The 16,393-nt window shown below is 48.0% G+C and overlaps 1 protein-coding gene and 1 pseudogene across 1 annotated transcript; one reads left to right on the top strand and one right to left on the bottom strand.

The window, feature by feature from the left end:
* The first annotated feature begins 6,690 nt into the window (after nucleotides 1-6,690).
* LOC125544618 lies at nucleotides 6,691-11,675 on the top strand. Its single transcript, XM_048708362.1, has 4 exons — nucleotides 6,691-7,574; nucleotides 7,683-7,841; nucleotides 8,816-9,916; nucleotides 11,284-11,675. The coding sequence occupies exons 1-4, from the start codon at nucleotides 6,928-6,930 to the stop codon at nucleotides 11,336-11,338; spliced, it is 1,962 nt and encodes a 653-aa protein (XP_048564319.1). The 5' UTR covers nucleotides 6,691-6,927; the 3' UTR covers nucleotides 11,339-11,675.
* An 874-nt stretch (nucleotides 11,676-12,549) lies between these two features.
* On the bottom strand, nucleotides 12,550-14,572 carry LOC125544619 (annotated as a pseudogene).
* Between the last annotated feature and the right edge of the window lie 1,821 nt (nucleotides 14,573-16,393).

Here is a 16,393-nt window from a genome sequence, read left to right as displayed (position 1 = left end):
AGAACTCTATGCTACACTAGTAAGCAACTTGAACAGTGGACTGGGCCTTGAACTGCAAGTTTTCTGCGAATCTAGCTTCACATAAAGCCTTGACCGATACGTGGCTACCGTGGGTCTTCCCCGCGGGTGGAGCTTATGCGTCATACTCCGTGACCTTTCATGAGTTTACTAGAGAGAACCCTACTCTCATAGATTGCGACATTTGACAATCAGACTCATATAGGTGTGTTCTTCAAAAGATGTTCTGCAGGATAACATCTCTACTTAAATAAGCCACTTAGAACACATTAAGATATACATCAACCTGCCATGCAGATTAGGAGAGTATTGCATCTTCATGGAGTGGTATTGTGAATAGTAAGGATACTCTCCTCTCAGTTGACCGACAACTTGTCTTTCACATCTAATTCACGGGATCTCCGATCACAAAGAATAGGTTACCACTGTGAACAACTCATATTGTGGGTCTCATACCCATCTCCCTCGATGCATTATCTATCACATTACGTGATAGACCCTTAGTAAAAGGATCTGCCAGATTTTTAGACGTTTGGATATAATCCAATGCAATAACTCCAGAGTTTTTCATTTTCCTGATAGACTTTAACCTTCTCTGAACGTGTCTTGATGACTTCATGTTATCCTTTGAGCTTCTCACTTTCGTGATCACAGTTTGATTGTCGCAGTTCATAAGGACACCTGGTACAGGTTTCTCAACAACCGGTAAGTCATTCAAGAGCCGACGAAGCCAATCTGCTTCGACCGTAGCTGTATCTAGTGTTGTGAGTTCTGCTTCCATTGTTGACCTCGTTAAGATGGTCTGCTTGCAAGACTTCCAAGAAACAGCGCCACCTCCATGAGTGAATACATAATCGCTCGTGGCCTTTATCTCATCAGCATCTGAGATCTAGTTTGAGTCACTATACCCTTCAAGCACCTTTGGATGCCCGGTGTAGTGAATTCCATAATTTGCAGTGCCTTTCAAATAACGCAAAACTCTCTCTAGAGCTTTCCAATGCACATCTCCTGGTTTTGAGAAAAACCGACTCAGTTTGCTAACAGCAAAAGAGATGTCAGGTCTTGTAGCACTTGCTAAGTACATAAGCAAGCCAATAATCTGAGAATATTTCAATTGATCTCTAGCAATTCTTCGATTCTTTCGAAGTAACACACTCGCATCATATGGTGTTGGAGAGGGCTTGCAGTCACTATAACCAAAGCGACTCAAGATCTTTTCCACATAGTGAGATTGAAGCAATGTAATCCCACCATCATCGTCTCTCAACAACTTGATGTTCAGAATGACATCAGCCACTCCTAAATCCTTCATCTCAAAACAACAAGATAGGAAATCCTTGACCTCCTTAATAAAATTCAGATTTGTTCCGAAAATCAGTATGTCATCAACATACAAGCACAGGATAACTCCCTCGCCCCCACCATGGCGATAGTACACACATTTGTCAGCTTCGTTCACAACAAAGCCTGCAACTATTAAAGTTCTTTCAAACTTCTCATGCCACTGTTTGGGTGCTTGCTTAAGTCCGTACAAAGACTTCAGCAACTTGCACACTTTCCCTTCCTGACCATCTAGTACAAACCCATCTGGTTGTTCCATATAAATTTCCTCGTCCAACTCTCCATTTATGAAAGCAGTCTTAACATCCATTTGATGAACGAGAAGACCATGTGAGGCGGCTAGTGAAAGTAGAACTCGAATAGTGGTCAGTCGAGCCACAGGTGAGTAAGTATCAAAGAAGTCTTCACCTTCCTTTTGGGTATAACCCTTAGCCACGAGCCGAGCCTTGTACTTTTCAATAGTACCATCAGGCCTAAGCTTCTTCTTGAATACCCATTTGCATCCTATAGGTTTGCACCCATAAGGACGATCAGTTATCTCCCAAGTTTCATTCGCCAAGATGGAATCCATCTCGCTACGAACCGCTTCCTTCCAGTAGTCAGCATCTTCAGATGCATAGGCCTCTGAAATAGAACTGGGAGTGTCATCTATGAGGTACACAAGAAAATCATCACCAAAAGACTTTGCAGTCCTCTGTCTCTTGCTCCCAATAGGAACTTCATTGTTCTCCTCCACAGGACTTTCAAAGTGTTCCATCGAAATTGTAGGTTGTAATTGTAACTGGTTCCTGATTCGATGAACTAGGCATCTCCTGATTAGATGAGGTAGCCATATCCTTCATGGGAAAGATATCTTCAAAGAAAGTTGCATCATTCGACTCCATGATCGTACCGACATGCATGTCAGGTACCTCAGATTTTACAACCAAGAATCTATAGCCAATGCTATGAAAAGCATATCCCAGGAAAACATAATCCACAGTCTTTGGTCCAAGCTTCCGCTTCTTTGAAATTGGAGCATTGACTTTCGCCAAACAACCCCATGTTCGCAGATAAGAGAGTTTTAACCTTTTCTTCTCCCATTCCTCGAATGGAGTTATCTCTTTGTTCTTTGTGGGGACTCGGTTCAGTACATGACATGCTGTCAATATCGCCTCCCCCCACCATGCCTTGGGGAGACCCGATATGTCTAACATGGCGTTAACCAAATCAGTTAGAGTACGGTTCTTTCTTTTGGCCACCCCATTTGACTGAGGTGAGTAGGGAGGCGTCCTCTCATGGATTATACCATGTTCCGCACAAAAAGCATCAAACTCATTGGAAAAATACTCTCCACCACGGTCGGACCTAAGCCTCTTGATTTTCTGATCAAGTTGGTTTTCCACTTCAGCTTTATAGATCTTGAAAAAGTTCAAAGCCTCATCCTTAGATTTCAGAAGATACACATGGCAGTATCTAGTGGAGTCATCAATTAATGTCATGAAATATTTATTTCCACCTTTTGTCAACACAACATTCATTTCACATAGATCTGAATGTATGAGCTCTAGTGGTGCAAGATTTCTTATTTTCGCAGTCGTGTGAGACTTACGAGGTTGCTTAGCTTGCACACACACTTGACACTTAGATCCCTTGCTGGTGGTGAAACTAGGGATTAAGTTCAACTTTGCTAGTCGCGACATGCAACCAAAGTTAACATGACAAAGACGTGAATGCCACACATTGGATTCACTATTGTTGCAAATATGATTAACAACTTTATTGCAAACGTCTGATAAGGATAAACGAAACAAGCCTCCTGACTCATAGCCTTTACCAACAAAGGTTCCATACTTGGATATTACAAATTTATTCGACTCAAACACAAGCTTGTAGCCATCTCTACACAGAAGAGATCCGCTAATAAGATTTTTATTGACGGAGGGGACATAATGCACGTTCTTCAGCCGCACAATCTTCCCCGAAGTAAACTTCAGATCGACCGTGCCAACACCACGAACAGAAGCACTTGAACCGTTGCCCATCAGCACGGTTGAAGTCCCTGCGGTCTGATAAGACGAAAACATGGAAATATCATCGCATACATGCACATTAGCACCTGTGTCAATCAACCAGTCAGGAGAATGACATACTGAAAGAATAGTGGGAAATATACCATACCCAGCATCCTTCATGTCAGTGTCTCCAATGACAACATTAGCGGTCTTGCCGCCTTTCCCAGGATGACGCTTGTCATAGCGATTAGGGCAACTAGGAGCCTAATGATCAGGATCCCCACACACATGACAAGCACCTTTCTTCTTGCCATTCTTCTTCTTGAAATTCGTGTGTTGCACAGCCTTGTTCTTCCCATCAAACTTTGCTTTTCCATCAAACTTGCCCTTGTTCTTGAACTTGTGGGGCTGGAAGTTCTGCTTCTGTACCACATTGGCACTAGATCCTCCCTCAATACCTCGAGCACGTGTGTCCTTTGCTCTCGCCTTTTCTTCCACATCAAGAGTGCCAATGAGATCCGGGACGGAAAACTCCTGCCTCTTATGCTTCAGCAAGGTAGCAAAGTTCCTCCATGAAGGAGGAAGCTTAGTGATGATACCTCCGGCAACAAACTTGTCCGGTAGCATACAACTGAAGTGCTCAAGTTCTCTAGCAAATGACTGTATCTCATGAGCTTGCTCAACCACGAAGCGCTCTTCAGTCATCCTGCAATCATAGAATTGCTCCATGATGTACAGCTCAGTGCCAGCATCCGAGACCCCAAACTTGGCCTCGAGTGCATCCCACATATCTTTTCCATTATCAATTGACGCATAAGCATCAACTATGTTCTCACCAAGAACACTCAAGAGAGCAGCCTTAAACAGAGTATCCATTTTCTGAAAAGCTTGTGCCTGTTGAGCATCAAGCTCTCCTTCAAGTTTGCCGAGAGTGGCGTCATAGCAACTCATGGTTTGAAACCATAAGACTGCTCTCACGCGCCACCTCTTATAGTGGATACCCTCAAACATAGGAGGTCTCATGGAAGCAGCAAAACCACTTGGGGTAAATTGCCTATAATAAGGTTTTTGGATTGTTGGGAATATGAGCAATTTACCAAATGATTTTATTACCAGAAATACTAGATAAATCATGACTAATATAGTAGAGATAAACCAAGTCATGTGTTCTGATAGAGAGAAGGTAAATAGCTTCTGCATATATGAACCGTAGCCTATCATATCTAAAGCAGGACAGTATAGCAAGTAGCATATATGAAGTAGAACCTATCATGTGTAGGACAAGGACTAGAACAAGGAACTGCAGCAGAACATTTAACAGGAAAGACAAGAACACGTACGGGACAACAGCAGCAGAAGCGCTGGACTTGGGGTCGGTGTCCTCGCCTGCCATGTCGTCGAGGAGGTCGTGGACGTCGGGGAAGTAGTCGTCGGCGACCGGATCGTCCGTGATGAAGCAGCCAGTAGTCGCGCTGAGCGCTCCCTAAAAACCTTATCACTCTTCTCCCGTACAAGACTCAAAAGGTGCGGTTTCGGAGGCCTACTGTCCCGACCTGCGGTGCACGCCGCAAGACGGGATGGGGAAGAACGTAGCAGCAGCGCATGGTCGGAACTTTGTGGCGAGAGGAAGATGAGCTTCTGTTGTATCTCTCTGGAGAGGAGGACCTCTCTTATATAGGCACAGGAGAAGGACGCGAAGAGGCTGCGGTGAGAGGTGAAGCAACGAAGGGAGACGAAGCGAACAGGCAGCAGCCGAAGAGGCGCGTCGTTCGAATTCAGTGTCCACTATAGAAAACGTTTCAACTCCCACATGACCTTTCGTATACCCGTCGTGCGTGGCAAAAATTTAGACATCGGCTCGGCTCATTCCCGCAACCCGCAACCCGCGGCGCGGCGCGGCGCGACGCGTCGTGACGAGGCGAGGCGTGGCGAGGCGGGCGACGGAGGAAGAGCGTGCGTGGATGTCCCTTTTGTTCTCATGCTCATACATGTGGGGAAAGAACCTCCCTTATAAAGAGGTCCAACTCCCTCTAAACTAGCAATGTGGGACTAAACTTTTGTTCCACCTCTTGCCTTGCACAAATGGGCTGCGTGGGCCTCTAGGATATATTAGAAATTTCTGAAACTGCTATTGGGCTAGGCCCAAAATAGACAAAATTCCAGCAATATTTAGGCTCTTCGGCCATGGTGTTCAGTGATATTATCGATCCACCAATGTTGGAAGCGCTAGCATGCCGGGAGGTGCTAGCCCTAACACTTGATCTATCTTTGGATCAAGTTGTCACTGCATGCGATTGTAAATCAGCAGTAGAAGAGATCAAGTCTGGATCAGAGGGGAGATACAACACCATCATCAAGGAGATCGCAGCTCGCACTAGGGATTTTACCAGATGCGATATTTTTTAAGGCCGCAAGATGAATATTGATGCACACAATCTATTTAAATTTTCTACTTCCTTAGATGTTGGTCGCCACTTGTGGCTGGGTATACCCCATGACCTTTTTGTCATTTCTGTAAACCGAACATGCATTCAATAAAGTCCGGTTTACCACTAAAACAAAATATGAGACCGAAGTGCTCAAGGGGATGTTCATAATAGTCTGAGCGTCCATAGGACACATATGCTCCTTGATTGCACCAATATTCCACCTTCTGGAAGAACCATCAATAAGTTCTGAAACAAGCTCCGGGGGTTGACAAAAGCCGGGTGCAACGCTCTTAACAAGTTTCCTTGCAAGCCAATTATGGTTCCAAATACTTGTAGATTTTTCATCACCTATTCGCCGGATGAGTCGCGGCCAGGAGAAGCGATAGAGAGGGGGCCGGGGCGAGCGCCGCTACTATATCTCGCATTCAGCAAGACGAGATGGCCGGCGCTGCTAGCCACTCAGCCCGCGTCCCGTTCGTCGTAAGTAGTAGGGACGCGACTGGCGATTCGAGGTGGTTTTCTCAGTTTTTTCGTTTTTTCATCGTAAGCAGTAGGGGCGCGACTGGCGATTCTATACACATTTAACATTTTTTAAATGCTTGGTCAACATTTTTCTAATGTTTTATGTAGAGATTGTTTTTAATATATTTGTTTAGAACATTTGAATGTATAAAAAAGTTAAAAAGAGAGCACAAAGCAAAAACAAAAAACATGAAAGAAAATGAGGTTGTTGTTCCCGCGCGCCTGGGCCGGCTCAACTCCCACTCAACAAAAAGGAGAAAACATGCGGAGAGGAGTGACAGCAGGCCGCGCGGACGGAACCGGGCCGCTGCGGGCCCATTTTATGGTGGAGGGAGAGTTTGGAGGTCAGCTGTCCGTTCGTCCTGGATCGGACGGTCAGATGACGGCGGAGTGGATGGTGGATAAACCTAGTTGCTCGAAGCCCCCACCCTCCACCCCAAACGCCTAACCCGCTCCGCTCGCCGCCGCCACTCTCCTTCCCGAGTGCCAGCGCCACCACTCTGCTCCCCGCGACCACCATCCCCGCCGCCACTCTCTTTCCCCAGCCCCAGCGCCACCACTCTGCTCCCCACGGCCACCATCCCCGCCGCCACCTCCCCGTCGCCACCAACCCACAACCCCCTATGGCTAGTTCAGGAGGCAGGACGGGGTCCGGAGAAGACGTAGAGCGGGGTGACTCCAACAAGTCAGGCGAGTCGAGCTCCGGTACATCTGCCTCTTCTGCCACAAGCGACGGTAGCGGGAACAAGAAGAAGAAAAAGACTCTGCCTCTGGGGAAATTCCATATTGAGGTGGAAAGCGCACATCCTCAAGGTCGGTCTGCGGTTGCTCAAACTCGCGCTCGCACTGCCGATCCTACTCCGCAGACTCGGCGTCCGAATTACAAGAGTAAAGAGGAATTCCAAGACGAATTCCCCCTCCTTGGGGCTTCGCCTGCATCTTCATCACGCAAGCAAAATGCTCATGCAGCTGCACATCCTCCCGAGTCTGATCGTCTGCTACCCCGTGAACAAGTCACGGAAGGGGTGGCTCAGCTGCAGCCCGGGGATCAGCTCATGGAAGAGGCGGCTCATCTGCTGCCGCAGGAACAACAGATGGCTCGTCTGAAGGCCGTGGCTGCTGAGCTGGATCGTCTGAAGGCCACGGCTGCTGAGCTGGATCGTCTGAAGGCCCGTGACGACCTCATGGAAGAGCTTGCCGCTGAAGGCAGTGCAGGGCTGAAAGCTGAGACTAACGTGCTGCTGAAGGAATTTGCCCACTTGCTTCAAACGTAAGCTCCATTTAAATTCCAGCAATATATGCATCCTGATTGCAGTCTACAAGGTATATCCACAGGAATTGGGTGATGTCTCTAATAAAAACAACTTGGTTTTTGCAGCTACAAGATGAAAGGGCGCATCAGTTTCTATGGATGTAGAGCGTTGCCAATGGTTCCGAGCAATGATTTCGACTTCGTAGTTGATTTCAATCATGTTCTCGATGAAGGATACATTGACCTGGCAGTAAAGATTGTGAAGGAAAAGAATGCTCGCCGTGGGTGAGCAACACTTCAACCTTTGTTTTGTAATTCACTACTGTAGGATTGCATGCTTCCATTACTTCTGCACCCTACTGAAAAGGACACCTGGTTTCTGCGTTTTTTAGCATGTGTAAACAAAATTAGGCTTGCTTTGAATAGTTTTTCTGTTCTTTGCTTTTTGACTTGAGAAGTATTTGCTAGAGGTGACAGAGATTGCTCGAGCACTGGAACATTTTCGGACAAGCAATGTATGAAACCTTGTTGTCTGATCATGTTGGGACTACTAAGATTTATTTGGTGTACAATGGTTTCTAGTCTCTTTGTTTATGGATTTTCACTAAGCATCAAGTTCGTGGTGCTACATCTGTTAGCTTAGTTCGTAGTGCTACCTTTATCGTCTCAACATATCTCGTAGTGAGTTCTTTATCTCTTTATTGATATGAAAAAAATCCTTCTGAAAAAGTTACCTCGTACTGCTTGCTAGGGTTGGAGATGATATCATGCATGATGGTAAATAGAAAATAGATGATGTGCTTATGCTGGCATTAGTGGCTGCTTACTCAAGCTTTTTTCTGCACTTTATTTCTTCTTTCACCATCGCTGTCGCTGTCGCTTCCCTTGTAACTCCGCTACCTAGGATCCTGCTAACTTCTCTCCCCTCCTAGCTGATTGGATGCTCGCACGCAAAAAACCCTAGCTAGACTCAACCAAACTGAGTGGTTTTGGATCTGAAAGCCCTTAGTTTTGCGATGTTTAGGTGTTTTAATTTTTGTTTGATGATATGCTGTGGTTGTCGGTCTTTTTTAAATGACTATGGATGATTTACTACTGTAATCTATTAGGGTTGCTGGCCTAATTTACTTCTGTAGCCTTTGCAAATCCACGTCAAGCCATATGTTGCTAGTTGCTACATAATTTAATATATAATGATGCATGATTGTTTAAGATACCATGGTTGTCTTTTAACTTCCCTATGGTGTTTCTTGTACCAGCACTGGATGGCTACTAAAGACCACACTTGATTTTCTCAAGACACAGCGCTTGCTAGATAGAGATAATCTTCTAGGTGTAATTTTGGAATTTGACAACTTGCCTGAGACAATGAAGCCGTTCTCTGAGTATGATTCTGCCGATCTCATGCAAAGAGATATGTCTCCGCTTGGTGTTGAGCACAACTTGGTGATGGCCATCTTTATTGGGAGGCAGATCTACATCAGAGGTCAGGAGCACATGCTTGATCAGCACGATGCTGGCAAAACCTGGGGAGGGCATTTTGAACAGAAAGACATCTACGTAATTCAGTACAGTCGCGCTAATATCTCATGCCGGATAAGACCTAGTGACAAAAACCTGCCTTGCAGCGCTGAAAACAGAGTTTTGGATATTCAGAAGTTGCATCAGTCCATGGTCAGTAAGTATCAGATTGATGGCCACTATCCTGCTCATTTCAACTGCCTGAAGTTAGATATGGTTAATTTAAATGCTACCTCCATAGATGCAAGTGTAGTAGTGCAATATCTTCCATACCATGTGGCATTAATGCCACAAGGGGCAATTAAGTTCATGACAGAGGCACTTTATGATGCTACTGAGGGTGTCCGGATGAACGATGAGGATTTCAAGATCTATAAAGCTGTGTTTGAGGCACCACCGAGTGGCGAAGAAGATTGGAGGATGGAGTACAGCAATTCACCAGATCCGTTGGTGAGAGGAGTTTACCACCATGACAATGAAACTGTCGAGGAGGTTCTGAAGAACAACACTGATCTGGAGAATACGAGGTCTGCTGCAGTGCAGGGGAACAGGAGGTCTGCTACGGTGCAGGCGAACATGAGGTCTGCTGTGGTGCAGGGGAGCATGAGTTCTGTGGGGGGGACGTCCACTGGAAGTGTGAGAAGTAAATTCCAACGGACGAGGAAAGGAAAACTGAATTTCAAACGTCATTTGGGTGTTCATCTGCATAGCCACATGGCTGAAAAAAGACCACTGAAGGGCTTGTTTCAGGGGGAGGTCTACTCGTCTACAAAAAATAATATTCTTGGAGATATCTTCAGCGAGTTGTTCAAAGGCCCCACAATGAAGCTTGAGACACAGTAAGTGATCATTTCAGAGTTTATAGTTGAGTTTACTTAAAGTCTCTAAACATTGTTTGGTTGTCCTACTTCCCGATTTTGGTTTAATTCCGTCTCAAAGATTTTCTTCTGCCCACCATGCTCACTCGTGCATCAATCTACATGCGTTCTGCATGTATCTCATTTGTATGAAAGTGTGCGGTATTCATTCTAGCTTCTGTGATATATTAGCGTATCAGAAAGTGCATTGTTTTTCTTGGTCTCCCGTCGCTATTTGAAGGAAAACTGAAAATAGATTATAGGATGGTTATTAGCTTTATGTGGTAGGACTCAGCAAGCATAGAAAGTTTGCTAATTGGGATGTAATGATTTTCTACCGAATATGTGTGTAGCGACCTCACTTTCTCTGGGTGTTTTAGCATATTGCAGTCAGAGGATCTGAACATATTACTTTACCATGCCTATTAAGCTCTGGGTCGTGTTTTTGACACATATTTTCCCACTTCTTTCAGGTTAAACAATAACTTAGTGTTCAGTTTTTGTACAATAACTTAGCGTATTAAGCTGTGGGTTGTGTTTTTGACAGTTGTTTTCCGACTTCTGTTTTTAGGTTTCAGGTTAAACAATAACTTAGTGTCCAGTTATTATACATGTGTGGTAGACAAGTGTGATCTCATTCAGTTTTGAGGTTGAAGCCGATGTTTCAGAATCAGTCTTGCAGTGCCTCTTCCAGCCTTCTCCCAAACCTTGAGGCTCTAAACATCACCCATTCACTCTGTAGAGAGCACTTCTTGATATACAACTATCTGGTAGAATTGATTTTTTTGCAAACGCAAGAAAATTACCATGTTATTGTTTTTTCTGTTACTCAGTTTGCATGTTGCAAGGGAGACTATTCAGAGATACTAATGGTTTAAAAAAAATACTATATACATTAGCATCAAACACTAACATTTGAAGTTCAGGAATACCACTTGATGTCATCTCACTCGCTAAATATGTAAATCTGATTTAGTGTTCTCTGAAGCTATGTCACTCCAACTACATGGTCCAGTACCACTGTACCAGTAACAACCACATAGTGGGCAATTCAGAAACACCTTTAGTAATACGTTTGGAGTAAAACTAGATGGCTAGAGTTTTCAAATTAAATCACTCCTTGTTTTTCGTATTTATACTTGGTTTGCCTTTATAAGACTTATCCTAAACCTTATTTGCCACTTGATCCATGAATAGAGAAGCAAATGAGAAACGGTAGGAAAAAAAAACGGCGCGTCAAAGCATGCATATGCTTCTAGTAATAACTAATCTATATTTGTAGTCTTTGTTAACTATCCTATCTTTTATGTGGTAGTCTTTTGTTAACTATCCTCTCTTTTAATGAACAGTCTTGGCCCACTGATGAAGCTGTACCGTGGAATGAGAGATATTGATGATGAATGATGACTTAGAGCTGAAGTCTGTTGATGATGATGGCCAGATGTAGAGTGACTTCATGATTATGATCCAGAGCTGTATTGATGATGACTTAGTGTTTGGATGAGTTAGGTTCAGAGAGTAGTTTAACATACAATAGAGTTGAGGCCTTTGTAGCTTTCTATTTTGTGAGTCGGTTGCATGCTGTAGTGGTGCTATGGATGTGGTATCAGTAGACAGAGTAACTCAAGGGGAAGAACAGATTGATATCAGTAGCTCCAGCGGTCTAGTGCCCTGCCCCGCCCCGGGTTCAAATTCCCTGCTGGTGCATCTTTTGTCGATTATTTTTGCCCCCTACGCTTTATGCCTGTGTTCCACTTTGCTTGTGTGTTTTGTGTTGAACCAAGCAGCACACTGTCTGAACATACCTGTCTTTCGAGCTGCACTGTCTGACCGTCCCCATTGTCAGATCGCCCAGCCAGAAAACATGGCTGTCTGATCACTTGGTGATGCATTGATCGATACATAGCTGCTGTGTAAATATCTCTCTTTTTAGAGATCTCAATATGAACTACATACATAGCTGCTGTGTTCCTAAATACGTATCTCTCTTTTTAGAGATCTCAATATGAACTACATGCGGATGTATATAGACGTATTTTAGAGTGTAGATTCACTCATTTTTGCTCCGTTTGCAGTTCATATTGGAATCTCTATATCTAGGAATGGATGGATGTATGCATGATCGCTCACTCCAGCGGCGCGACCCAGCAGACGCACTATCTGGTCGCTCGCGCGAGCCTCCCTCGTGGTCACGCTAGCCATCAGACGCTGTGATTTCCTAGCCTATGCCTCCACGTTTCCTGTTGGTTGTGCGTTGCCCATCCCGGTTTGTTGCCACGTACTGTCCCTGCTTTGGTTCACCGCCTCATCTCCTCGCGTGCTATTTGGAAGAATCCCGTCTGTGCCGGCTTCTCCCAGAGAAATATCCCGGCCGTCTCTCTACAGGCTTGCCGTTGTTCCTCATACGTCTGTTGGCGCTGTCGAGGGAAGCTTCCCCTGTTCCTGCTGCTGCCAGGGCCGCTGCGCATGGCCGTGGGGGTCGGCTCAGCTGGTGTCAGGTCGGGCCGCTGTTCCACTCGAGGTTGATCAACTGCCATACTGACATCTTTTCCACAGCACTGTATTTTTCATTATTTGACTTAGGCAAACAACAACAACAACAACAAATAACTGAATTGACTGGATGGAAGCCACTCCTCCAAAATGCCTCTGCTTATTATCCTGTGTATTGCCACCAAGCATAGTCTTGTGATTCTACATAAAACCATCTGATCTTTTCTATCAACCAATAAAAAAATCATCTTTGATTTCTGTTTATGTTATCATATATTTTACACTTATTGGTATGAGTTATTTAGGCCCCTGAAACTTCTCACTACCTGCTGTATTCATGTCCATGTCGTGTTCGGCACCGCCGGCGAGATGCCCCTCGACCAGCTCAAAATTCGAGGCCCGGCACGACCACGCCCCCGCTCACCGGTACGACCAGATCACGGGGTGATGCATTGGTGGATGCAATTTCGTAGCACGATGTGTGCGTGCATGATGAGTTGATCACTGACTCGTGGTCGTAGATGTCTCTGGGCAGCCCGAGGCCGCCGGGGCCGGCGAAGCGCGTCCGCCGGTGGATCTCCTGCACGTCGGCGTTCCGCTTGAGCCTTGAGGAGGTTGCCGGGCCGCTCGCCGGCGGACAGGTGGGTGCACACGAAGCAGAACATGGTCTGGTAGATGGACATGCTCGCCGACACCGACCCCTTGTTGCCGATGTAGCCCATGGCGCCCACGCCCACGGTGGACACCTTGATGTTCTGGACGCACCTCCGCAGGCCGCGCCGCACCCAGATGCTCAGGAAGACGCCCACCATCTGCTTGCTCACGATCCTCACGAACGGCGACCGGCCGCCGTCCTTCTTCTTGCCATGACCACGCGCGGCCTCGCCGTCGAGGTCCAGGTCCAGGTCAGGGACCATGGCCGGACCGTCAGCGGCGGGGACCCTGGAGGCCTGGACTTCATGAACGACCTGTGCGCGCTGAACGATCTCGGCGACTTGAACGACGCCGATGACAAAAGGACGCGGCCAGGCGAGCCCGATCCTGTCCGTCTTACTCATCGTCTTCAAGAGCGCCCTCTGCTGCGCTCTTGGCTGCTCTCGTCCTCTGGACCGTCCATGGCCCCGAGCTTCCTGGGGGTGGTGGCGACGCACTCCTCGGGCTGCACCGGGAAGCTGAAGGGCACGTCGTCGCAGGTCAGACCGTCAGGGTGGCCGGGTGGCTGCGGTACTTGTAGTTGGGGCACGAGCAGGACGGCTGCGTCCGCGTGAGCGTGTCGCGGATGAGCGCCTCCCACGCCTACGCCGGCCGGACGAACACGTTGCCGGTGTTGACCGGCACCACCTCCTGGAAGCCGAGCACGTACTTGTCGGCCTGCTCGCCGCCGGTGGTGCCGAGCCACTCGGCAATGTCCAGGCCTTCCGGCGGCGTTGTACGTGCCAATGCAGATCCTGCAGGAATCCATCAGCTCGGCGCCATGCCACGAACCGCGAGAAACAGAAAATGTGCCGCGATCGTGCCGAACATTTCGATGAGCTCCTTGGTGTTGATGTACTGCCTGCGCACCGTCTCCGAGTTCCGCCGCCGCAGCTTGTACGGCGTGGCGTCCAGGCTCTCTTCTGCAGATCGTTCAAGAAAAAACAGGGTGGTTCATGAAGAATTACTCTGAATTCTGCTTTCGATTAGTACTACTAGTTCAGAATGCAAATCTGGCAGTGGTAACAGGTGTTCGGCGGGCAGAAGCAACGCCGATCAGTGTGAAAACGCGCAAAATCAACCACGGATAAAACGGAACTAGCTTGTCGTACGCATGCAACTTGTCGTGATATTTCTCACGAGGGCTTGCGAGTCGACAGATGCCATAAGGGCTTAGTATGTGGGTAAGACTGCTGCTGATAGGACCGGGAGCGGGTATGCGAGTAGCACGCGGTGGTTTACCCAGGTTCGGGGCTCTCCGGAGAGATAATACCCCTACTCCTGCATGTCTGAATATATATCTGGGGTGTACATCAGGCAGTACAAAGTGCTCCTGGAGCTGTATCTGGAGTCAGTGCCATAGGCATCTGACTTGGTATATATGCATGTGGTATGCTAGTGGCCGTGAGAGCATGTGTGCTCTAGTGGCCGTGTGTGAGAGTGTGAGTCCATCTTCCCTGGATGGATGGATGTGCGGTATATATATAGTGGGAGCTAGCTTGCTACCTAAGCTAAATGGTGGTGGCGTTGGATGTAAGCTACCTTGGGTAGCTTACATGCCAAGCCATGTAGGCATGGCTAGTGGCATGGTACATGTCATGCTTGTCCCCTGGGGTACCTTATAAATCAGTACCCAGGGGACACGGTACACTGTAGATGACGTCGCGGTACGGTTGCCCCGTCGGTGTCTTGTCGGTGTCGAGTCGGGCTGCAGTCGGCAGCCGGCTGGTTGGTGCAGTCGGCAGCCGGCTGGCGGACTGCAGTCGGCAGCTGGCTGGTTGGCGCAGTCGGCAGCCGGCTGGTTGGCACAGTCGGTAGTCGGACTGAGGGGCTTTGCTAGCCCCGATGTCTTGAAATATCATCTTGCCGTCTTCGGGGTATCCGTGTCCAATTACTCCGACAGTAGCCCCCAAGCCTCCGGGCAACTTGGCAAAGTTGGGCGGAGGTTTTTTGGCAAATGTTCATGGAAATGATCATAAAAAAGGACAAAGTTAGTCCACGCAAATATATCATATGCTTGCTTTTAGTATTGCAAGTTTTATGCGGAGGGTGCCGACTCGGTTTCGTCCGAGCCCCCTTCAATCTTTTTCGTGTTTCCTCCACTCTTTGGCTTGTGCTCTTGCTTGCCGGACAGCCGCTCTGCAGTCTGTGGCTGAGAGTGAGCCGCGAAGTGGAGTGTACAGTACTCAGAGTCTGGGAGCAGATTCAACCGAGTAGATACTCATAAAAGAAACGACCGGGTCGCCCGAACCGTTTTTCTTCCCGGACGTTTTTCTCGTGGGTGGCCTTCAGCGTTCACTCTTGCTAGTCGGACAGCCGCTCTGTGGTCTGTGACTAAGAGTGGGCCTTTGGTACCGCGCACGGTACTAAGCCGTCTGCGGGAACTAACGTCTCAGGCCAAGCGGCCAGCCCCCGGGCCAACTCTGGCTGGCGCCGGGGCGAACAGTGATGCTACTGTAATAAAATGCGGAGACAGCCCCCGAGCATCGCTCGTAGTTATCCATGCTTGTGTGGTGCAAAAAATATGCGGGTGAGGAGCTCACATTTTTCGTGTAGTCGCGGTCGTCGAAGATAGCCGGCGCGGCTCGGCGCCCGCGGAGTGCGCCGGCGCACCCGCTGGGTGTAGGGCCGACTTCTGAGCAGTCGGGCCGGATCTTCCGGCAGCTACTTTGTCTTCATATTCGCGGGGGCGCGTCAGCGCACCCGCTGGGTGTAGCCCCCGAGATTCGGGCCGACTGCTGAGCAGTCGGGCCGGATCTTCCGGCAACTACCTTTTCTTCTTTCTCGCGGGGGCGCGTCAGCGCACCCGCTGGGTGTAGCCCCCGAGATTCGGGCCGACTGCTGAGCAGTCGGGCCGGATCTTCCGGCAACTACCTTGTCTTCTTCTTTTTCTTCTTCAGACGGCTGAAGGGCGGACCCCGACACGGCAGTCGGGCTCTTTGCAGCCGGCCAGGTAGCCAACAGTCGGACGCACTTTTTTTTTCAAGCTGGCTGTGGGCAATCGGCCCTTGACTTGGACAGCCGGCTCTCAGGCAGCCGGCCCCATTTTTCTTGAACGCAGCCGGCGCACAGCGTTGACCCAGCCGACCCTCTTTTTTTTTTGAGTCAGCCGGCTTGGCACCTGGCCACTTCTCTCTCAGCCGGCTTGGGCAGCCGACACCTGACTTTTCTTTCAGCCGGCCCCTTTGGCAGGCGGCCCTTTTCTTTCTTTTGCTTCTTTCCTCCAGGAACCGGCCACAGCAGGCGGCTTGGAGCAGGACCTGGGGGGGCGCG

This window comes from Triticum urartu, chromosome 3 (genome assembly GCF_003073215.2).
Source record: "Triticum urartu cultivar G1812 chromosome 3, Tu2.1, whole genome shotgun sequence".
Lineage (NCBI taxonomy): Eukaryota > Viridiplantae > Streptophyta > Magnoliopsida > Poales > Poaceae > Triticum > Triticum urartu.
The sequence above is the reverse complement of the archived record's forward strand: the minus strand, read 5'-3'. Positions and strand labels throughout refer to the sequence as shown.

What these genes read in the sequence shown, in the direction of transcription:
- LOC125544618 (XM_048708362.1), top strand. Translation starts at nt 6,928, where the DNA reads ATGGCTAGTTCAGGAGGCAGGACGGGGTCCGGAGAAGACGTAGAGCGG. An exon ending in TTTGCCCACTTGCTTCAAAC is followed by an intron (nt 7,575 to 7,682) that starts GTAAGCTCCATT and finishes TGGTTTTTGCAG; the next exon opens with CTACAAGATGAAAGGGCGCA. An exon ending in ACAATGAAGCTTGAGACACA is followed by an intron (nt 9,917 to 11,283) that starts GTAAGTGATCAT and finishes TTTAATGAACAG; the next exon opens with TCTTGGCCCACTGATGAAGC.